Genomic DNA, 24,519 nt, shown 5'->3' on the forward strand with positions numbered 1-24,519 from the left:
CTTTCCTTCAAATCTGAATGATAATCTTGCTGGGTAGATTATTTTTGGTGGTAGGTTTTTTTTCCATTTAGCACTTTAAATATATCATGAACATTCCCTTTTGGCCTGTGAAATTTCTGCTGAAAATCAGCTGATAAAATTCTCTTTTAGTCTTTGACATTTCAGTTATTATGTGTCATGGTATGGACCTCTTGGCATTTTGTTTGAACTCTCTGTGCTTCCTGAACTTGAATGTCTGTTTCCTTCTGATCAGGGAAGTTTTTAGCTATTATTTCTTCAAATAAGTTTTCTGCCTCTTTCTTTCTCTCTTCTCCTTCTTGGACCCATGTAATGCTAATGTTTGTTAGCTTGATGTTGTTGAAGAGATCCCTTACTGTATCCTCGTTAAAAAAATGTTTTTCTTTTTGCTGTTCAGGTTGGGTGTGTTCCATCACCTTGTTTTTCAGATCACTGATCCATTCTTCTGCATCCACTAATCTGTTGATTTCCTCTAGTGTATTTTTCATTTCAGTAATATTCTTCAACTCAGATAGGTTCTTTATGTTTTCTGTCTCTGTGTTGAAGTTCTCACTGAGTTCTTCCACTCTTCTCCCCAGTCTGGTGAGCATCGTTATGACCATTTCTTTAAACTCTGCCTGGCATATTGCTTATCTCTGTTTCATTTAGTTCTTTTTCTGAGGTTTCGTCTTTCATTGGGAATTTATTCCTCAGTCTCCTTGTTTTGCTTGGCTTTCTGTGTTCATTTCTATGAATTAGGCAGAACAGCTACTTCTCCTAAACTTGAAGGGATGGTCTTGTGTATGTATGATCATCCCTGTGTAGGCTGTATGTGCCCAGTGACTTTGGCTGGCTGGCTGATCTTGGAGTCCCAGGGCACTCTGTGCTGGGGCTATCCTAGTGGGATGGCAGGGCTGAAGTGGGCATGGACCAGGATGGTCCTGAGGCTCTCAGAGAATGCCCTGGTAGGACAGCTGAAGCTGAAGTGCGTGCACACTGGGGTGTCCCTCGGCTCTCAGTGTAGAGGGCATCCTGGCAAGATAACTGAAGCTGAAGTGGGTGTAAGCCGAGTGTCCCAGGGTGCTCTGTGCAGGGGGGGCCTCAGTGGGGCAGCTGGAGCAGAGGGGGAGTGGGCTGGGGAGGTCCCAAGGTGCTTTATGCAGGGGCACCCTGGCAGGACAGCTGTAGCTGAAGTGGGTACACGGCTGGGGATCCCGGGGCTCCCCATGCAGAGAACCCCTCTTTTAAAATACCCCAGGGGGTGCCCGGGTGGCTCAGTCGGTTAAGCGTCTGACTCTAGATTTCAGCTCAGGTCATGATCTCAGGGTCCTGGGATCAAGCCGTGCATCAGGCTCCACGCTCAGTGGGGAGTCTGCTTGAGGATTCTCTCTCCCTCCGCCCCTAACCCTGGTCACTTGTGCACACACACACTCTCTCCCTCTCAAATGAATAAATCTTTAAAATACCTCTAATGTAGTGACCACTAATGAAGTGTCCATTCTAGAAGCCTTAAGGGCTAAATACTTGTTGGATTTGGGCTTCAAAGTTTCTGTTATTTTATTCTTCAACTCTTCAGAGGTTGTTCTCTTAGAGTAAATATATTTAAAAATGTATGTCAAATCAACTTGTAGCATTCCTTTAACTAGCTGTTTTGGTTCCTCACCTGAGAACAGAGATAGTACCTGCCTACCTCTCACTGTTGCATGGAAACCCAGGAGAGGTCACTGCACCTTGCAGCAGGGATAAAGCCTAGAGCTGCGCAGTGAGCACTGTTCAGTGCTACCTGACGTGGGCTTGTGCAGCACGTACATCTGAGGAAAGAACAGCCCTGTGTTGGGTTATTTATGCAATACCAAAGAATAATCTGCTTGTTTCTATGAAGACATGTTTTGTTACTTTTTAAAATTCAGTGAGCAAAGTTGATGTACTGGTGATGAGACCAGGACTGAAATCTGTATTACGTGAAGGATTCTTGATACAAATTATAATGCTAAAATGAAGGGGAATTGTAAAATATTGGTCTTCTTGTTTCCTTTATCCTGAAGAGTCTCCAGTCAAAGTTGTGGCCCTGTGCGCTGGTTCTGGGAGCACGGTGCTGCAGGGGATGGAGGCCGACCTTTACCTCACAGGTAGGACAGCCTTTGGGTCTCCTTTTCTTTTTTTGTGTGTATCCTTTCCCAACCTTGGTTTATGTTTTACAAGATAAAAAATAGATTTTAGGACAGCGCTTGGTATATAAATGGATCTGATAACTGTTGTTTGAACCCGAACTAAACAGGAACCACACTGAAATTGGAGACAGATTATATTCTTTGTAGAGGGAAAAAAAAAAATCATTTCGCAGTTTATTATTAGATTATCTAAAAGACTGATGTTGAGCATTTATTTAACCCGTCTTCTTCCTACACATGATTTCTTTTAATGGGACACTTTCTACCCTTCCACCTTAGCCAGAAAATCGTTCTTACTCAGCCCTAGAGCCAATCATTAGTTCCTGTCAGTTCTAGCTCCAGAATCTTCATAGAGCCTTTCCTCTTATCTCTACTCAGGCATCATCTCCTACCTGATTTACTTTGGTAAGTCCCTAATCTTAGTCTTCCACATACGCCCCCCAAATTAACTGTTGTTCACAAGTACAAATTTGCTGGGGTATAATATGATCTTAGCTGCAAAGCCTTCAGTGATTTCCTTTATGTGTCTTGGTCAAGCCTGAACGTTCATCCTCTTCCATGCAGCCTTTGCTTACACTGTTTTCTCCGGCTGGAATGCCTTTCTTGCCCCTTTCTTTATACTTCTAGTGATAAGCTCAGGTACCTCCTCGGAGAAGCTTTTCCCGTCACTGTCTGGCTTCTGCCCTGATGGGCATGCCTTCCTCTCCAATCCCTGTCGCTTTGTCCTTCACCTCTAGGATGCATTTCTATTGGACAGTAATTGTTTGGCACCCAGGCTTGACATTCTGTCCTAGAGGATAACATCTAATAGGTAACATGGCCTCTTGTTCAAAGGATTTGGAGGCACTTGATATACTTGCTGATACCACCTGCATTTCCAACTCTGTTCCGCCTTAGGGTTAGGAGAGAGGGAGTTAATTACTTTTTCCAGGGTACCTGGCTGGCTCAGTAGAGTAGGTAACTCTTGGTCTTGGGGTTGTAAGTTCGAGCCCCACATTGGGTAGAGAGATTACTTAAAAATAAAATCTTTAAAAAAAAAAAATTAAAAATTAAATAAAATCTTTAAAAAAAAAAATTACTTTTTTGACTTCTAGGACCAGAATCCAGGGTCTTAACCCCCTGGCCATTCCCATAGCTACTTCCTAAGCCTCTGCATTATTACTCCTCTCCTGCCTCCCATGTCCATGCCCCTTATTATCTAGCACACCCTCCTTCAGAGGCTGCTGAACCTTAACATTGTCACATCCAGAAGTATAGAGGTGCAGCATCTGAGCAAGCCTGATGTAATTGCTCTGAACTTACTAAAAATGTACACGACCATTACCCGTTTTCTGTTCTTCTAAAGATGGAAAATTTTTATAAGCCCTCCAACTTGTACCAGATTGAAGTAAACTTTCAGGGGAGCCTGAGTGGCTTAGTCGTTAAGTGTCTGCCTTCGGCTCGGGTCATGGTCTCGGGGTCCTGGGATTGAGCCCCGCATCGGGTTCCTTGCTCAGCGGGAAGCCTGCTTCTCCCTCTCCCGCTCCCTCTGCTTGTGTTCCCTCTCTCGCTGTGTCTCTCTGTCAAATAAATAAATAAAATCTTTTTAAAAAAAAAAGAAAAAAAAAACTTTCAATGGATAAGCAATTTGGCAGAATATCTTATAGCATTATATGATTATTTAATTTTAGTATTTATTTATTGTTTTAATTCTTTAAATATTTATTTTAGAGAGCAAAAGCGAGCAGGGGAGGGGTAGAGGAGAGAATCTTCAAGCCGACTCCCTGCTGAGCATAGAGACTGACCTGGGGCCCGATCCCATAATCCTAAGATCATGACCTGAGCTGAAACCAAGAGTCGGATGCTCAACCAGCTGAGCCACCCAGGCTCCCCATGAGTATTTTAAAATTAACTGTAGGGGCACCTGGGTGGCTCAGTTGGTTAAGCGTCTGACTCTTGGTTTCAGCTTGGGTCATGATCTCAGGGTCGTGGGATCAGGTCCCTCATCAGGCTCCTTACTTAGCAGGGAGTCTGCTTGTCTCCCTCTCCCTCTGCTCTTCTCCCTGCTCTCTCCTTCTCTCTCTCTGTTAAATAAATAAATCTTAAAAAAAATATAAGGGGTGCCTGGGTGGCTCAGTCGTTAAGCGTCTGCCTTCGGCTCAGGTCATGATCCCAGGGTCCTGGGATCGAGCCCCGCATCGGGCTCCCTGCTCTGCGGGAAGCCTGCTTCTCCCTCTCCCATTCCCCCTGCTTGTGTTCCCTCTCTTGCTGTTTCTCTCTCTGTCAAATAAATAAAATCTTTAAAAATACATATATATATAATTATAACATTTTACTTTGAAGAAATTTCAGACCTGTAGAAAAGTTGCAAGGATAGTACAGTGAACTTTTGTATGCCCTTCACTTAAGATTACTAATAGTTATAGGGGCACCTGGGTGGCTTAGTCAGTTAAATGTCTGACTCTTGATCTCAGCTCAGGTCTTAATCTCAGGGTCGTGAGTTCAAGCCCTAGGTTGGGTTCCACACTGGGCATGGAGCTACTTAAAAAAATAAATGAATAATAAAGATTACTGATGGTTATATTTTGCTACCTTTGCACATTCTGTGTCACATACATATATATCTGTGTATGTATATATGTGTGTGTATAAGTATCTATGGGTGTGTGTATAAATATATTTCTGTTTGTGTTTCCCCCAAAACCATTTTGTAATAAATTGTATACATGACCTTTTATCTTATCCCTAAATACATCAGCATATGTCTCCTAAGGATGAAGACATTATATGACCATGCACAGTGATGAAATACAGGAATTTAATATTGTTAAAACACCTATTTAATATGTAGTCTGTATTTAAATTTTGCCAATTGATCAGAATTGTAGCATTTCTTTTTCTGATTGGTATCTAGTCCCTCCCTGATCACTGCATCTAGAATGCATCTTTGTCCAGAGCACTGTTATTTTTGAAGAGTATAGACCATTTGTTTTGTGGCATATCTCTCAGTTTGGGGCATGTGATTGTTTTCTCATAAATAATGACTTTCTTAAAACTAGTTTTTTTTAACTATTAAGCAATATGTGCAAAGATTAATTAATGCAATTCAAAATTGTTAAAATAGCCTTCCTATCTGGTTACTTGGGGAAATACAAAGTGTCTTATCTGGCTGACCTTGGTCGTCTGTGATCTGTGAGGTATCACTTTGAGTATAACTTTAGGGATGAAAAGTACCCAGCTCAGAGACCACACACAGGCCTCTGCTGATGTCCATCACCCTTCCCTTGAGCGGAAATGGTAGTATCAGGTCATTAAGGGCAATATTGTGGAAGGACCAGCAGTTGGGGTGCTCGCTCCTTGCAAATATAAATTCTCTCTCATTTGCTCTTTCTTTCCCACAGCTACCATCCCGAGCTAGGCCTCACTTCCCTTTTAGCTTTTATTCAACTGTTATTCAGCTGTTATTGCAGAGTCTTTGCAGACTCCTCCACTTTCACACCTTCTCCTTAGAGCATTTCTAACTGTCTAGGCCACCAGACTTGTCTCTCCTGAAGCATGCCTTCTAACTGGGCCCGTTAGGGTCTTTTTTTCTATTACAGATTAAAATATTTCACTATTACAGATTAAGATATTTTGGGCGCGCCTGGGTGGCTCAGTCGGTCAAGCATCTGACTCTCAGTTTCAGCTCTGGTCATGATCTAGGGTTGGGAGGCTGGGCACCGCGCTCCGCAGGCAGTCTGCTTGAGAGACTCTCTCCCCCTCTGCCCCTCTGCTCACGCGTTCTCTAAAATAAATAAGTAAATAAAGTCTTAAAAAAAAAAGACATTTTAAAAGGTGCTTGAATAAAAACTATCCCATATTATGAAATTTCATATATTGGGGAGCAGGGGGAAGCATGGGGGATTGAAAATTTCTCAGGGAGAAAAAACCTTTTTTTCTTATTTTTTTAATGCTAAATTTTAGGGCTCTAAACGTATTTCAAAATTATGCTTATTATGAACAAGCCAAATTGTGCAGTGTCTTTTTGCTGTTAAATTTGAAGTCATCAGATTCACAAATGGGGTGTTTTAAAAATTCAAAACACTTGAGTTTTCCTAAAATCTTTTTATAAAAGATGAAATCCTCTTCTGCCAGTAACTTCAGAATTTCTAGAAATTTTGCCTAAGTCAAAGGAAAATAAATGCCGTTTTTATTTTTTTACCTTGTCTTTAATTTAGAAATAATCTTAAACTCATTTCATCTCTATGAATTAGACTAGAGTTTATACTGAAAATTTTGGTGTTCACAAAGCATAAAGGAGTCTTTGGAAAGTATACCTAGGATTTTCTGGAGGTATTTGTTATGTAATATTTATACGAGAGAGAAGTTTTCTGAAAGCCCCAGTTTACTTAACAGTGGTCACTTATTTTATAATGGAAACATTTTTTGTTTTTTGTTTTTTTTTTAAAGTAGGCTCCAGGCCCAGCCTGGAGCCCAATGCAGGGCTCAAATTCATAACCCTGAGATCAAGAGCTGAGCTGAGATTAAGAGAGAAGTTTAACCAGTGAGCCCCCCAGGCACCACTAATGGAAACATTTGGAATGGGTGTCCTTATGGGTCTGGTTCTGACAGTGTTAGAAACTGTTGCATATGGGGCTTTAGAAACTTGTCTTGAGCAGGCCAAGGAGGAAGAATTTGGAATTCTCAGTGGGATGGTCTCTTTCTAAATTGGAGGACATGTAAGAAAACCTGTACCTGACTTATGGTTCAGCATTCTACAGATTCCATGTCTAATATTTAAGTATTTGCTCTTCCTTTGTTGGCAGGTGAGATGTCCCATCATGATGTTCTGGATGCTGCGTCCCAAGGAATAAATGTCATCCTCTGTGAACATAGCAACACTGAACGAGGCTTTCTTTCTGATCTTCGAGATATGCTGGGTGCTCACTTGGAGAATAAGATTAATATTATCCTGTCAGAGACAGACAGGGACCCTCTTCATGTGGTATAAAGCATACAGGAATAACAGGATGACAGTCTGCAAATCGATTGCCTCCCAACTTGAATGCATAACATGAATCAGTGGAGTTAGAATCCTCCTGGAAGAATGTCTTAGAATGTACATTATTTCTGGTTTGTAAATCTGCTTCACCAAATGTTCTGTAGCTCATATGGTAAAAACCATAACATAACTACCATTCAAGAACAAGTATTCATTATAAGATGAATTAAGATGATTATACAATGTAAAGCATATATTCATTATAAACTCCAGGAGAGATCCACTGAAATCTGTTTACTTAACATTCTGGGTGAGTTGTTCAAGCAGTCTTCTCCTTAGCTTACTTATAGATGGGATGTGTCATTCTAGATCTCTCTGCCCTCGGTTAGTTTAACTTGAGATTGGAACACTTATTTCTAGGTAGTAGCCTCTAGGGGGTGATAACGTCTATCTCTATGTTCCCATTCTCAGATCACTAATCTTTCACCTAAATTTCAGAATCAGGATGAGGTTTTATGTTTTTTTTGTTTTTTAATATAGATCATTATTCATGACTATTGTTTTATTGCTTTTTAGGTAACTCACCTGGAATTTTATTAGTAATATTTTATTATCATGTTATGTTAATCACCATACGTTACATCATTAGTTTTTGATGTAGTGTTCCATGATTCATTGTTTACGTATAACACCCATGGAATTTTATTAGTAATATAAAAAGATGGTTAGCTTTTAGAATAATCCCAGTTATCATACAATATTAACTTTGTGCTAGGCATTCTCAGGTATGTTATAAACACTTTCAATCTTGAGAAACAAGAATATAGGTATTATGATTTCCATTTTACAGATGAGTAAACAAACAGGTTAAGGAGTTTGCCCAAGGCCACATGGCTAGGAAATGACGGGAGTTTGGACACAAACTCAGGTAGTCTGGCTCCAGAGTCTGTGTTCTTAACTACTTCTTAATGAACATTGACGAGAAACCTGATACAGGAGGTATGTAAGAAATCCTGAAGGAAAAAGAAATCCATTTTAGGTGGGATTTTCTCTGGGTGGTATGGGAGTTTTTTCTTTCGAATTCTTCTATATATATTTCCAGTTTTTCTGCTGAGATTTTTCCTTTGGTAATGACAAAAGCCAGTCTTTTAAAATACTGTCTAAGATGAGAAAGGAAAGAATTTTACTTCTTTTGTAGGACCCTTATCCTACCAGTCGTCTCCTGGAGGATTTGGGATCCTAACTTACAAATTATTCTTGGTGGTTCACCTGTAATATTGTGGATTCACCACAGAAATAACCAATAGGACCGAGCCTTAAGAAATGCCCCCAATTCGAGGGTTGGAGGAGGAGCCAGGAGAGGAGGTGGGAGAATCAGCAAAGCATCAGAAGCCAAGGAGAAAACTTTGATGAGGGATGGTCGACATCAAAGTCGAGCCAATGGGAGAGCAGACAGCTTTGAGAGACTCTTAGTGGCATTTGCCTCAGTCATTGCTTGTGTTCTATGTGCCGGGCCCATGGAGATGTGGGGAGAATAGGACAGAAGTTTGGATGATATTTAAGGGTTTATTGTAATTACCTATGCTAAAGATACGCAGAGGGCTTACAGGGAAGGTTTCCTGGGGCAAGGGGGTAGAATTCAGTCAAGAGGCACAGCTTGAACAAACGCTAAGTATAGAGAAACAGCACTTTTTCAGTGCATTGAAAAAGCCCAAGTAAGTCATCCATTATTGTCAGGGCAGAAAGCGGGAAGCAGGAATGATAATGGTCAGAGATGATGCTTAAGAAATAGCTTGGGGGCAGTGATGCTTAAACCTTTTTTTCCTTTGTGGCACACTGAAGTTAGCACATGATTTCACCTTTAACAGTTACTCATCCTGAAGGTTGTGGATTAAATTCCTTTTGTTAGAGTTTCGAAGGGATTTAATGGATCAAAGAATTTGTTTATGATTGGACATGCTTATTGCCAAATTGGTTTGTTGTTGTTAAAGAATGCCATTGTTACTACAATTTTTAAAGTTTTTTTACTGGCATGCTAGTGTTTCTAAATAACTAAAAATACCCCCAAATATGTCCTCTGTAGTTTTTTAAAAATAAAGTATCACCAAAGATGAATTCTTTATTTTCACTTGTCAAATTTTCTGAACTGATAACTTTAAGGTGTTGATTGTTTAGTTGTATATCATTGCTTTTCAAACTCAATGTGCAGAAGAATGTATGGAGATGTAGTTTAAAAAATGCAGACCGATTCAGATGCCCGAGTAGGGCCCCAGCACTTGTGTGTTCCCGAGGGAAAGCTGCTGCGGCTGCTGCCATTTCAAGGACCGCATGTTAGGCAGCAGAAGTGAAGGCGGTGACCTGAGTGTGCGGGCGGGCGCAAGGCCGAAGTGTGCTGCTGTGTCCCAAACTGTTAGAGCGTGTGCTGAGGAGCTTTCTGTTAACCTCACATTTAAAGTTCCCTTTTCCATAGCATCAGTTATTTCACACTTCTTTTCAGCATATTAAGAATACTGGAACTTTTAATGCTATTAACACCCCATAATATTTCTTCCTTCATATTCCTTACAACTCCTCTATCTAGCACAGAGCCGTCTGTGTAGGAAGTGTTCAACACACATGAATGAAAATGTTCTAACAGCAATTTGAAATACCAAAATGTAGGAGACTCTCCTAAGGGAGAAGTCAAGTAATTACAGAAAGCCCAAGAACAAAGTCATTTGCATAACACTTCTTTTTTTATTCCTCAGTTTTAGGAGCCACACAGTCTGGTAAGGCAGACCCTCCTGACTGTCATCTCTGATGGTTACTCAGGACTAAGCTGGAAGAGTCTTCCACCTCCTAGAATAAACATTCTGAACAATGCTACTGGCTCCACATTGAATTAGAGGGGAAAAAAGTAGACTTCTAAAGTAAGTTTTTTAAAAAAAGAGAGATAAGCAAAATCTATTAACCATTCCCTAAACTCACTCATCTTTTATATGAATGTTCATGTATTAAAATGACAAACATGCTAAGAAAGTCCGTTTCTACAGTATTACAAGAACTGATTTAGCACTCTCTGCATCAGGAATGCAGTGTTATGTCAACTTTTATAGGGTGCAAGAATGCCTGTTCGACATTCCCTGTGCCTTTTTTGGGCCATTTTATTTTTAAGATTTTATTTATTCATTTGTCAGAGAGAGCACAAGCAGGGGGAACAGCAGTCAGAGGGAGAAGCAGGCTCCCCGTGGAGCAGGGGCCCAATGCGGGGCTCGATCCCAGGACACCGAGATCATGACCTGAGCCGAAGGCAGACGCTTAACGACTCAGCCACCCAGGTCCCCCGATTTGGCCATTTTATTAAGAGCAGTCAGAAAAATCTTTCAAGGTTTTCAGTCTGTTCACTCTTGTCAGAAGCAAGTAACAGAAGTTGGGAGCCTTAGCAGTCAAGCTCTTTAACCGGTAAGAGTATAAGGAACATTGATACTGAAACAAGTTAATGAAGAATGTAGAATAATTAGCAGAATTACAGATCTTCAGATCTGTAAGATGCACTTATAAATTTTTGAAGGACTTAAAAATATTTTTAGTAAAAAACCAGTACTATAAAAAAGTGGTTCTATCCAAATTGGCTTTTTATTTATTAATAGACTGTTGACACATACTGCTTATTAGTAGTATGGACACAAAAATTATAAAAATAAACCAGTAGATATTTAAGGGCAAATGCAAAATTTGCATATTAGGTCATTAAAGATTTTATATACTTTTTTATACTACAAGTTATAAACTAGATATATTAAGCAAAAAAAGCAAGGTGCAAACGAGCACATATCATATGCTACCATTTGTGTTTTTAAAAGGAGATACAGACACATACCCTTCCGTGTGCATAGAATACCTCTGGAGGAATAAACTATCACTGGTTGCGTAAGGGACTGGATCGGTGAAGGGGAAGGAAACTCACTTTTTATTGAATATCCTTTGGTAACAAAAATTTTTAGAATCAAATTCATGTACTAGTTTTTTAAAGTATTTTGATTATATATGACTAAACCCTTATCCATGGATTTAACAAATTATATGCCACAAAGAGAAAAGACTTAAATTCTGAGCATTTTGGGAAACAGTTTCATGAAAGGGCTTTACAAGATAAAGTATGTACCGCATCAGCAGTTTCACTTATTACAGTGATATTTTATTGAAAAATTTCATTTCCAAGTATGAAATATTTTAGAGAGTATGTGAAGACTATAAGCTGACCAGTGGCCAAAGTTAGCCTTTTTCTCTTTCCTAAGGAAAAAGGCTCGTGTAAATATTTAGAGGGCTTGAAATTGTTACTTTAAGAAAAAAACTGAAAAAAACTCTCTTACAGTGAGTTTTGGGTCTACTTGATAGAGAAGTCAAGATTAAAATCAGCCATTAATATGCTACTCATAAGTAATTGAAGAAAAATGTCAATGCAAGAATAATTACATTTTTTTTTCCTGTTGTCTTGAAAACAATGCCTAAAATGTAATTCAGGACTGTGTTTCTGTAGCCTGGCTTCTTACTTGTGTCATGAAGGTGATGGCGCAGATGTTGGCTGTTCCAAGTGTCATGATTATTGTTCATGTGCTTTCTAAGGTGGGTATACACCCGATATGCTCATTATGCTTTTCCCACTATCCCAACTGAAGAGGGTCATTCCCTCTTCCCCCACCCCACCAGCATGGAGTCTAAATCCAAAAGGAGAAAGCTAGATACCCTACTCTTCCCCAGTCTTACACACCATTTTTAAGCCTTTTAAGAACAGGAAGATGATCTGCCTTCTTTACACTCGTCAGCTCTGACAGAACAGCAAATAGATTTATGTGATGTCACTGTTTTTGTACTTCCATGCTCTGGAACAAACACATTTGCAATCAGCTCTGGGAGTGTTTAAAAGGCCCTCAAAAAATTAGGAATATCATCATCTCCAGTATAAAAGAATTCAAAAACATCCAGCTCCAAATAGTCCCTGAGCACACTGTTCATTCCAGCAAGAAGTCTCCAGAGAGGTAATGAATGAAAGGCACGTTTTCTCCAACTTGAGGACCGCTGCATAGTATAGAGATGGTACACCAGCCAGGCTAATCAAGGTTCTAACTGATGACATTCCTCCCCTCCCATCTTTAGTCTTATACACTGGAAGAGTCTAATGTTAGATGTAAACACAACACTTTAGACTAGAGGAGTGGCAGCTGGGGTACAACCCCTCCTTCCACAAAAGATTCAAGAGTAAAGGACAACTTCAAGACTCCTCTTCTTCCTTTTCCAGGAAATCACTCAGTGTTCCATTGTCCACAGGAATTAATAGATATTCCACTCCATCAGTTCCCTAAAAGAAGTGAGAATACCCTGGATGTTAGTCATTTGTAAAGCGATATAGGTGAGCCATTTATTATTTTATATAAATATAGAAATGTAAAGATTAAGGCAAAAGGGTACGTAGCGTTATCTATTTAAATACACTGAGTTTATAGTTAAATCACTTCATAGTAGAAAAGAAGACTAGAGGGTGAGTAGATCTCTCTACCCTCCTGCTCTTTCTAGAATCTTACCCTACTGATTTCTCTGTTCTTTTATCCAGGTATCTCCACCCCCCATACACCCCCCCCCTTTAAAAAAGTAATCTCTAGGTGCCTGGGTGGCTCAGTTAAGCATCTGCCTTCTGCTCAGGTTGTGATCCCAGGGTCCTGAGCTCCCCGCTCAGTGGGAAGTCTGCTTGTCCCTCTGCCTCTGTCCTTCCCCCTGCTCATGCTCTCTCTCAAATAAAATCTTTCTTTAAAAAAAAAATTTAAAAAAAGTAATCTCTACACCCAACGTGGGCTGGAATTCACGACCCTGAGATCAACAGTCACATGCTCTACTGACTGAGCCAGCCAGGTGCTGCCCTTTTTAAATAACCCTCGCTAAACTCTCATTTCTATCACCCAACCTCTGTACCTTTCCAGAAGAGTTGTCAATAATTACTGGTGTCCGTTTCCTCACCTTTCACTCAACCCAGTCCAACCTAGCTACTACCACCATTATCATATCATTAAAAGACCTTCTGTTTGGACCACCAAGGAATTCCTTACTCCTGAATCCAATACATATTTTCAGTTTTCATCTTTTTGGCCTCTTAGCAGAACCTGACACAGCTGACTGTTCTTTCTTAAAACATGCTTCTCTTAGCTTCTATGACATCATATTCTGGTTTTCTTTCTGGCTGTCTGGCTATTTCTCCTGCCTCTACACGTTTATCTTCTACTTGGCCATTAATGTCACACTTCTAGGCTTAGTTCCTGGCCTTCTAATCTCTATCCCACCAATGCGTGGTTTTCGTTACAACCTAAATACACAGGGATTAATCTAGCTCTAGCTCAGATCTTTCCTCTGGTTTCTTTTCTTAGGAAACCTAGTTGCCTAGTTGACATCTCCATTTGGAAATCTCAAAAGAACCTCAAACAGAGTAAGTCCAAACACTACAATCAGGAACTCATGATCTGTCTCCCCAAAAATGTTTCTCATCCAGTGAGCTCACCATTTCTCTGGTTATGCAAGCCAGACACCAGAAATCATTCTTGACACTTTCCCTTGGTGCTCATATCCAATCTATCAATTCTTGTCAGTTTTGCCTCTCAAGTGTATCTGATCTCCAACCACTTTTCTGTCTTCATCCTAGTCAAGTTACCATCAGCTCTAACTACTACTCCTACTAACTATGACTACTAACACACCTCCCTAGCTGGTCTCTGTGCGTTGACATTTAGCAATCCCTACCCCACTCTGCTCCATTCCATTCTCCATACCAGAGTCAGAACAATTTTTTTTAATGACTTCCCTTAATTTTCAAATGAAGATTAAAATCCTTTCCTTGGCCTAAAAGTAGCGTGTGAGCTAGCCTTTACGTCATTGTCTTTTCAGCCTCGTCTTGGGGCACACTGGCCTTTCAGTTTTTCTCTTTGACCAGTTATCATCTCCCAGTTTCCCTCTAGATCTCAGCTCAGTGGTCTGATGTGACTCTGACGTCTTTCAGAACCATGTGTCTTTCTGCTCATAGGACACCACAGTGTTAAAGCTTTACGTGTGTGTGATTATTTGACAAATGTCCATCTCCTCCATTAGACTTTAAGCTCTATCAGAAAGGAGTTAGGCTTTTGCTTACTACTATATCCTAATACTTAGTGCTCCATATAGACCCAATTAACGAATGTGATAGAAGGAAGAGGGGGAAAAAGGAATAGAATTATTTGACTCCTATTTCTAATGGCCTATTACCTTGAACTAGAACTCTTTAAGTTTTCTGCTTTGAAGCTGAGTACTTCTACTTTATCTCTTTCTACAGAACTCAAATGGCACACCGCCTAAATGGATCCTTGTGGCCCATCATGGAACCTGCATTTTATTATCAAAGTTGAGTCAAAGGCATACGTGTCCTTAAGTAAACAAGAGATAAGGTAATCCTAGCATATAATGCTGTAATAGCAAAACTCTCACCTTCTTTGTCCTTATAAGCTTGTGATCCCTAAATTCCGTTAACTGGGCCCGAAGTGTCAGATCACTATTGACCAGGAATGCCTCTCGACACTGTTGGTAAAAATCTTGAAAAGAAAATCCTAGAGAGTTCAAAAGGAGATGTGAACATAAGTCAGCATTTAAGACATGACCCCACATATGGGTACCCATACCAAAGAACATAAGCTGTTGCCATAGTAAGTCAAAGCAGTCAGTCAGTATTGATTAAAAAAAAAAAGAAGGCACCTCTGGAAGAAGCAAAACTAGAGAACACTTAAGTATTATATGCTGTGGCTTACATCTTAAAGGGAACTGACTGGTTGAAAGCAGTCATCTGTGACCAAGTAAAACAAATCTTGTGGACAGCTTTAAACAGCATGAATAAAGTTGACTTTTAAAGAAGGAACTAGTAAGTCAAGAGAGCTGCACGATTATTAAAATCTTTGTCTAAATTAACACATTTTTACCTAAGGGGAAGAAAATCTGCTAAGATGCCCAGCATATGAAATATATGTAATTGGTAGACACATATCCACATTCCATTACCATAGGAAATGTAAAAACAGGCCAGATGTGTCTTTGGGCGTGCACTGGCAAACGGCCTGTTAAGCAGTGTCTCTGGGGGGCTTCTTGAAAATGTGTCATGTGGCAGACAAACTGATCCCAGAGCAAACCATGTATCTGCTCCTGTGAAACACTGCAGTGCTATTCCTAGATTCCAGAAAAAGGAATTTATGGGGGGAAACAAAAGTCACACACGATTTAATATCATAAATACCAATGTAAGAAGGGTTATCCTGGTTATCCAGCTGATACTTTATTAGTAGCCTGAAAATCCCCCTAAGGAAAAAAACAAAACAGGAATTCAAATCCAGAACGTTAACATCAAAAGACAACAGTAAAATAGACAAAGATAATGTGAAATACTTGGTTTAAACCATATGTATTTTCTTCTGTTCCTTTCTCCAGGGAACATCCTATCCTGGCCTACTTAAAAAGAAGCTTTTTAAAATTTCCTTTTAAGGAAAATCTAGTTTTTTTTTTTTTAAGGCTACAGGTTGTTCAAGTTAGAAAATATGGAATATATAATAAAATGTACAGAGGAAAATATTAATGTCATAACCCTAAAATAACAGCCACTAACATTTGATGTGGAAATATTTGTGTGCTGCCTTTGCAAATCTTTGTCAATGAAGCAAGGTGGAAACACATAAATTCATGCATTTATATATAGTATACACTATTTTACATCTCACCTTTCACTTATTTTCCTATATCATTAAAAAGTCTTCCTAAATTTTTAATGGCTGCCCACCTATCATGTACCACAAACTTACCATTGCCCTACTCATTTTGGATGTTTATATTACTTCCAATTTTAATTGTTAAAAATCCCTCCACACTAAATTGTACATAAATATTCTTACATATCAATTTTGACAGAAGTGTACAAAGTGGATTAGGGCTGAAAGCATCTCACCCACACTAAGATTTCCAGAAGTCCTTTGGTGTGGCAAAAACTTTAAACCTTTACATTTACATTTTTAAGATAATCTAGAAAATAAGCACTATAAGCATATTTGGATCATCTGAATGGCCACATTATAACTAGATACTGCCAGTGACTCCACAGCTAAAGGTTGGTTAAAGTTTTTGATCACATTCATACCAAATAAAGACTAAATGATGTTGGCGTTTGCAGAATGAAACAAAATTGCAGTTAAAAAAAAAAAAAAAGCAGTGGAGGCTAGTACACAGACATTTAGGGTATGCCAAACTAAAAACTACTTGCTTTAGAGCACTGCGAGTCATCTTTAATGTTGAGAGTACTTATGTTGCATAGATTCCCAACGCTATACACAGCAACTTGCACTAGTCCATTAACAGTAAGCACAGAAAGACTGAATGAGACTTTTTCAGTTGCAATTCCATAGAAACTTTGATTAGTCATTTAATGCACATTTCAATATTAATGCAATGCTAATCTTCAGGTATACAAAGCAGCTTTATAGAGTAACAAAATTCATCATTAAAATGTGAAAAGTATTGTACCATCTTAACTAGAAGTGCCATTGCTCTTGGGAGAAAAAGACTTTGCTAGTCTCACCTCCTTCTTTAAGAAACTGCATTTTGTGTCAAATTTAAAACACAAGAAAAATCATCTGTTTGGATTAATTTATAGGTCTAATACATCCTAATTTGGGAGGAGTTGCTACCTTTATAATATTCAGTCCACTCATCCAAGAACACAGTATTTTTCTTCATCTTTTCAAATTTTAATTATTCTCAACAGGGCTTGTTGTTGTTAAACGCTTCATCTTGTTAAAAATTGTTCTAGAGGGGCGCCTGGGTGGCTCAGTCGTTAAGCATCTGCCTTCGGCTCAGGTCATGATCCCAGGGTCATGGGATCGAGCCCCACATCGGGCTCCCTGCTCTGCGGGAAGCCTGCTTCTCCCTCTCCTGCTCCCCCTGCTTGTGTTCCCTCTCTCGCTGTGTCTCTGTCAAATAAATAAATAAAATCTTTTTTTTTTTTTTTTTTTTTTAAGATTTTTATTTATTTGCGGGAGAGAGAATGAGAGACAGAGAGCATGAGAGGGAGGAGGGTCAGAGGGAGAAGCAGACTCCCTGCCGAGCAGGGAGCCCGATGTGGGACTCGATCCCAGGACTCCAGGATCATGACCTGAGCCGAAGGCAGTCGCTTAACCAACCGAGCCACCCAGGCGCCCAAATAAATAAAATCTTAAAAAAAAAAAAATTGTTCTAGAATTCTGTGCTTTGGCAGGGGGAATCTGCTACTCAAAGCCTTTTTCAACAGGTTAATTAATTGTACCCTTTATGTTTTGCCAGTTTATGCTGTATCCAGCTTTTCTTAGCTTTTATTAATTCAGATATGCCTCTTGGTGAGGCTGCTGAAAGGCTTCACTGGAGAGATTACACAGAGATGTTTAAAAGCAAGAGCTTGGGAGCCAGGCAGATTTGGATCAAAATCTCTGTGCCCTTTGCTATCTACCTTAGAGTGGTTGTGAGGATGAAAGGAGTTATTTCATGTAAAGGGTCCCATGTTTATATGACAGTGTTCAATATATAATTAAAAATAACCATCAGATTTAAGTAAAATTCATCAAAATTATTTTTCCTCCACAATGACCACTATCTTGAGATGCTCTTATTTAGAAATATAAAAATTAAGGAAAAAAAAAATGCTGACACTATTGTTAAGGAGTCTGGCTATTGCATAACCCAGTACCGGCAACTCTTTTTTACTCTTTCTCTTAATCCTGCAAACTAAGTAGAGACTTTAGAATTGCCATTAAAAGCTACTCACGAATATCATAAAATGTAGAGTTTTTTAAAAAAAGAAACTATAGTTTTCATTCTTACCTTGCATTAGGGGTAAGGCTTCGTAAGACATGAGTTAGGGAACTAAGTGGTAATGATCCAGATTGTTTAACCAGAAGAGAATTCTCATAGGAGGTTTCTTCAGTATAAGGACTATATGTAGTAGTTTCATACCAGAGCCAGTTATAAAGACTCTGCTTTGCATGATCCCACACTATAGCATATGATTAAAGAAAACAGGAGTTACTAATTAGTCATATTGTGGTGTTACTAGATTCCACTCTAGGAAAGAAAGTGTTAAAAAATGAATCCTGAAAATTTTTCATTTTTGCCATTTCCCCATCCATATCAGTACCTCACAATCTAATTGTCAATCAACATCTGAATCTTTATTTGTATATTAAATACAATTTAAAATAAGTAAGTGCTACCAAGGCATAGGGATTATCACAAAGTCTCAGAATTAAATGCATAAAATAAATGTTGCAATACCACAAAGAGTGGAAAGAGACCAAAATAATAGTTGTGTTTATTCTCCTTCATGAAACTTCAGGTGTAAAACACCCCCTTTACAATATGAATTTTTATTTCCAAGAAATGTTCTGAATCAGATTGAGGACACTTTTATTTTTAGCAATCTGTGACTTTATGCATGCAACAAAAAAAGTGTACTGAGAAACAATAAAAATGTTGCGATTTACAACATTAAGACATTTTTAAAAACTGGTATCCTGAGAAAGAAAAATGGTAATACTTACTGAGAGGAGCATTGAGGTGATCGATAGATGCTATAAGATATATGTTACGTAAAGATGACAATTGTCCAATAATTTGCTGACTTTTGTCTCCTCTCAACATTTGGCTATCCAAATTGTGGATGAGAAGGAAGAGTTCTAAAGAAGAATCTAAAAGGAAAGACAATTCAATTATTATTTACAGGGAATATTTGTAAAGTCCTTACCACACACAATACCTGTGTATTAAAAGATGTGTCAAAGAATAGTATGGGACAAAGTAACTATTGCATAGAGGTATGTAATTTATTTGAGAAGATATCAGCCTCTCAGAAGAGGCAAAAGATTATTAAAGTCTTAAGGAAATTCACTGAAAATCAGTAAGGACTGGATGTTGAATGGTTAGCACGTGAATCATATCATAAAGCAGTTTCTTTTTTTTTTTTTTTTTTTTAAGATTTTATTTATTTATTTGACAGAGAGAGACACAGTGAGAGAGGGAACACAAGCAGGGGGAGTGGGAGAGGGAGAAGCAGGCTTCCCGCTGAGCAGGGAGCCCAATGCGGGGCCCGATCCCAGAACCCTGGGATCGTGACCTGAGCCGAAGGCAGACGCTTAACGACTGAGCCACCCAGGCGCCCCAGCAGTTTCAATAAGGCACAGGAAATAAGGGAAGATGCATTTTGGGTTGGAAGTAAATCTAGACATGTTGCATTGCAGCGCAGGAGTGGAGAGGGGACACATACCCCAAAAGTTCTCACTAGGCATTAAGAGAGAAAACCCTGATTATCACAAAAGCCAAAGAAAACAAAAGAAGGGAGGGGTGGAATTTAGGATATTGCTCAAGGCATCAGGAAACTCAGAGAAGTAAAAAATGTCTTAAAGGTCAATGAAGGCAGAATTTGGAGGATGGGGCTGTCAAAACCATTAAATACTTGCAGAGATCAAGATAAACAAAGGATGAGTCAAGGCCACCTGTGTTTAGTAAGAAAATTACAGGTGATCTTCAAGCATATAGTTCAGGTAGCACAGAAGTAAGAAATTAAGGAAATAGGTAAAAAGTAGAAAGCAGGATATGTCTTCAAAAACTCTGAAATCACTGAACTAGGAAAATAGAAGTACAGAAGAGCAGTAGAATCAGGTAAACCTTTTTTTATGATGGAAGAAGTCCTATACATGTTCAAAAGCCATTGATAAGTCTCTCTCGAGTTGTTAAGAAATAGGACATAATGGAGGATGAGCCTTTTAGACTAAATTTCTCTACCACTGGGGTTAGAGGGACAAGAGAGACAACACAGCAACAAAGATTCTGACAACATTTTGAAAGTCTAGAAGCCACCATAATCATCAGTATTTAAATTATATATAAACATTTCTATTTTATAGTTGAATTATACTTAAATGTTGACATATTTACATCATGTGCATTATACTATGTATTTAATTATGAATTGTGTAGTTATATTCAAATTATATACCCATATGCAAATGTATATAATTACAATTTATATAATTACAAGTATGTTTTATATAAATATATAAAATAGGCATTATATATGAATATATACATATAAAATGACTTAGGCACCTATTTTCATGAGCATATAAACAATATCAAAATTCTCCATCAGATTATTACTGTAGGTTCCATGCCCAGCGTGGAGCCTCAGATAGGGCTTGAACTCACCACCCTGAGATCAAGACCTGAGCTGATACCAAGAGTCAGACACTTAACTGTCTGAGCCACCCAGGCATCCCACTCCTTTTAATTCTTAAGTGACTAGGGGCGCCTGGGTGGCTCAGTCGGTTAAGCATCTGCCTTCAGCTCAGGTCATGATCCTGGGGTCCTGGGATGGAGTCCTGCATCGGGCTCCTTGCTCAGCAGGGAGTCTGTTTCTCCCTTTCACTCGCCCCTGTGCTCGCTCGCTCTCAAATAAACAAAATCTTAAAAAAAAAAAACTCTTCAGTGACTGTCAACTGTTGGACCCTAAATAATCTTATTTTTAATTTTCTGAAATGCTCACATAGCTAAAACATTCACACCAAAAGAGTAACAAAAATGGGGCGCCTGGGTGGCTCGGTTGGTTAAGTTGACTGCCTTTGGCTCAGGTCATGATCCCAGGGTCCTGGGATCGAGTCCCACATCGGGCTCCCCCTGCTCTGTGGGGAGCCTGGTTCTCCCTCTCCCTCTGCCTGCCACTCCCCCAGCTCTCTCTGTCAAATGAATAAATAAAATCTTTAAATGTTTTTTTCCATTCCACAGATTTTAGTGTATGAAACTATTCAAATGCAATGATACTCCAATTAGAGAGATAAAAATGTTTTATAAAAATATTAAACAATATAAAAATACCAGAGATGCACCTATCACCTGGGGGCATTTCACATGGGCCAAGTAAAACCTGAAAACTATTCTGAAATAATAGGCTTTTGGTTATACAAATTCAAGGTAGTATGAGCAATTCTTTCCTGTTAGGTGTAAGTGAAGTTCACAGAAAAACTTCATGGAAAAAGAAAGGACAAATTATTTCAGAGAAATCTAAATCAGCTTTTAGATAAGTGTTACTGAAATAATCCACATTTTTGTATACAATAATACAGATCTTCCTTGGTTTTAGATGGGGATATGTCCCAATAAACCCATCCTAACTTGAAAATATAAGTCGAAAATGCATTTAATACATTCAACCTACCAAACATCATAGCTTAGCCTAGCCCACCTTAAATGTACTCAGAATGCTTATGTTAGCCAACAGTTGGGCAAAAACACAAAGCCTATTTTAGAATAGTGTTGAATGTCCCATGTAATTTATTGAATACTGAAATTTAAAAAGAATGGTTGTATGGGTACAGAACAGTTGTAAGTTTATTGGTTATTTACTTTCATGCTCATGAGGCTGACCGGGAGCCGTGGCTCTCTGTCACTGCCCCACTGCCCAGCATCACAAGAAGAGCATGGTACCACATATCACTAGCCCAGGAAAAGATCAAAATTCGAAGTATGATTTCTAGTGAATGCATATTGCTTTTGCACCATCATAAAGTCAAAAAATGGTAAGTCAATCCATTTTAAGTTGGGGACCATCTACCTGTACATGAATAAGCAGAAGTGCACGCTTAGCTTCACCCTAAAACTAGAGCATCTACTTCATGTTACCTTCTTTAAATTTGTTTACTATCCAGTCTAGCTGATCCAATACACTGCGGAAAGTACCCATATGATCGAGGACTTCTTCTGTTATAGAATTCAGGATCTATATCATAAAAGTGCAAGAGGTACATCAATTACTACTTATTCTGTCATATAGGATAAATACAACTAACAAATCAATCCTTTTTTATAAGTTAAAAATGCATTTAGATTTCCCATCAAGTCTGAAAAACCACTTAAAAAATTCTACTGGTACTTAAGTATATCTAATTCATTTTTTGGCATAAGTTATAGCTAAAATGAAACATGGAAGAACAGCAAAGATGTATAGATAAGAGGGTAGCAAAATACCACCCCCCACCAATATGGGAAACATGAGAAAACCATAGATCTATCAAAGGAAACAGGATACAAACACTTTTCAAAAGGAATTAAAGACACTTTTAAAAAGGAATACTGCAGTGGTTAATATCCAGCACCAAAAGGTTTAGTTTTCAAATGATGAAAAGACATGAGCATTTGCACTGAAATGATCTATAATAAATGCATTATAAAACTACAAACTATTACTTATATTATTACTTTTAGAGTACCAAAGTGACATAAAAGCATAATAAAACTGAGTTTTCCATAATCCTGTCTTTCAGAGAAGTACTGTTGGTATTTGGGATAGTAAACAAAACTAACATTTCTCTAAGATTTAATACATTTATCAGTTACAAAGTAGGAAATTCAGAGATGAAGATTCAAAGCTAGAACGCTGAGTCCAAACATATGTTCTTAAGCACTATGCAATCCTACTAAAGGCTAAAAAAATTTGAATGTTCCAGAATGAGAAGTAGCATCCTCATTAATGTAGGGGTATGGATTGGCAGGGATATAATGTTGCTCCTTTTAACGTTTTTGAAACTTACTGATTTCACACTTATTCCAGGAAAGAAGCCGTTGATGACAATGTGAATGGAATCTTGCAGCACAGTGGTTCGAAACCTTTCTAGTAAATCTCTCTTAGAACCCAAACCATAAAGCACAATGTTGAACCCCAGGCTGTTAGGAAAGATAGCATTCATGAAGTTAAAGTTTGGTACCTCTTACTTTTTTATAATCAACTAGTTTCTTTAAGTTGATAAAGAATATGGAAAGGACTAAGATGACCAAGTAACTACATTGATTCCCAGCTTATACACAGTAGAAGCACAGTTTTATTATCTGTACACCAAACTTCAGTTCCAACTTCAGTAGCTTTCTTTCCAGCTCTTTATTACCTTTCAAGTGATGGCTGGCTGGAGGCAAGGGAGAACAGCAGGGACAAGGCACTAACAGTTCCACAGGCTGAATGAAGCAGAGTTTTAATTGATAGATTAAACAGGAAACGTTAGCAGAGGCCAGGTCACAAAAGTCTTAAGTCAACTAAGACATTAATTAAATTTTATTTCAAGGACAATGACCATTTAAAAGTAATTACTCACGTGTTAACTGAAATGTTTTAAGTAGAAAAGTAGCATGATATTTTCAGGAAGCTAGTACTGGCTGAACAGGGGGAACGGACAAAAGGAGAGACAAAACTGCCAAAAACTGTGGACCTGAATTAGGTGTTATGGAGAAAAATAGTAGTTGTCAAGAGCTTTACATGTCCAATCAATAGGATTTGGAGAGTGGTTAGATGTGGAAGGTGAGGGAAAGAGAGTATTTCAGAATAACTTGTTTTATTGGCATGGGCAACTACATGAATGGGGTGACATTCATTGTGCCAGGGTGCAGGGGCAGATGGGAATGATGGATTTAAGAGCAGTTAAGTTTTTTTTTTTTTTTTTTTTTTTTTTTAAAGATTTTATTTATTTATTTGACAGACAGAGACACAGCGAGAGAGGGAACACAAGCAGGGGGAGTGGGAGAGGGAGCAGCAGGCTTCCCGCGGAGCAGGGAGCCCGATGCGGGGCTCGATCCCAGGACTCTGGGATCATGACCTGAGCCGAAGGCAGACGCTTAACGACTGAGCCACCCAGGCGCCCCAAGAGCAGTTAAGTTTTATGTATATTGAATTATTTACAGGACATCCACATGGAAACCTCCAACATACATTGAGATACCCATATCTGCTGCCAAGGAGTGATACCTGGGCTGGGCCAGAGATACAATTATGGGAGTTTTTCACATGCAAAAAGCAACAAAAGCCAAGAGAGTAAGAAGATCCAGAACACCAAGCACTACGGGTCAAACTAAAGCTTGACTCCATGATTGTTCATAGAGGTCAATCAGAAACAGTATTTACGTGATGCTCTGTAGCATTGCAGGGGAGCCTAGAAATAGAAGAAAAGCAATAACCCCCAAGTAGAGATTAGCAAGGTAGCAGCAGCAGAAAAAAAGGGAATTCAGAGAGTTGGCAATTCTATTGAAGTAGTTGACTGAGGTCTAGGCTGCGAAGCAAAGCTGAACAAGTTATCAGAGTTGACATACTGAAAGGAGGAATTGGTCTCTGGGGGATGGGATCAGAGTGAAGAGCTACTTTACAAATTTATAATGAACAGATCTATAAATAGTTATTGAGAGAAGCTGAGGTCCTAGCAGGGAAGGTAAGCATAACACTTTGATGTATTATTGGCAAAAGAAAACCAGGATCAATGGGGAAAATTGTGTCAATTTCTGTTTTTATTCCTTGGTGGACCT

The 24,519-nt window shown here is 38.9% G+C and overlaps 2 protein-coding genes across 13 annotated transcripts in view; one reads left to right on the forward strand and one right to left on the reverse strand.

Moving 5' to 3' along the window:
- The window catches only part of NIF3L1 (NGG1 interacting factor 3 like 1), a 55,165-nt gene that overhangs the window by 16,482 nt on the left and 14,164 nt on the right, over nucleotides 1-24,519 (forward strand). For 5 of the 7 annotated variants that reach the window (XM_036098531.2, XM_036098532.2, XM_036098529.2 and 2 more), the window contains exons 6-7: nucleotides 2,043-2,126; nucleotides 6,953-9,243. In XM_036098531.2, the coding sequence (XP_035954424.1) occupies nucleotides 2,043-2,126; nucleotides 6,953-7,137 (269 nt within the window). In that variant the 3' untranslated portion in view covers nucleotides 7,138-9,243. Of the gene's footprint in view, nucleotides 1-2,042; nucleotides 2,127-6,952; nucleotides 9,244-9,875; nucleotides 12,518-14,458; nucleotides 14,571-24,519 lie in introns of those variants that run through there. The other 2 variants (XR_013447319.1, XR_013447320.1) reach the window with 1 other exon arrangement.
- The window catches only part of ORC2 (origin recognition complex subunit 2), a 47,019-nt gene continuing 33,224 nt past the window's right edge, over nucleotides 10,725-24,519 (reverse strand). For all 6 annotated transcript variants that reach the window (XM_036098523.2, XM_078071173.1, XM_036098521.2 and 3 more), the window contains 7 exons: nucleotides 22,767-22,899; nucleotides 21,859-21,955; nucleotides 18,726-18,872; nucleotides 18,010-18,181; nucleotides 15,407-15,468; nucleotides 14,611-14,729; nucleotides 10,725-12,466 (listed from right to left, as the gene is read on the reverse strand). In XM_036098523.2, coding sequence (XP_035954416.1) covers nucleotides 12,380-12,466; nucleotides 14,611-14,729; nucleotides 15,407-15,468; nucleotides 18,010-18,181; nucleotides 18,726-18,872; nucleotides 21,859-21,955; nucleotides 22,767-22,899 — 817 coding nt within the window. In that variant the 3' untranslated portion in view covers nucleotides 10,725-12,379. The remainder of the gene's footprint in view (nucleotides 12,467-14,610; nucleotides 14,730-15,406; nucleotides 15,469-18,009; nucleotides 18,182-18,725; nucleotides 18,873-21,858; nucleotides 21,956-22,766; nucleotides 22,900-24,519) is intronic.

Source organism: Halichoerus grypus, chromosome 4 (genome assembly GCF_964656455.1).
Source record: "Halichoerus grypus chromosome 4, mHalGry1.hap1.1, whole genome shotgun sequence".
NCBI lineage: Eukaryota > Metazoa > Chordata > Mammalia > Carnivora > Phocidae > Halichoerus > Halichoerus grypus.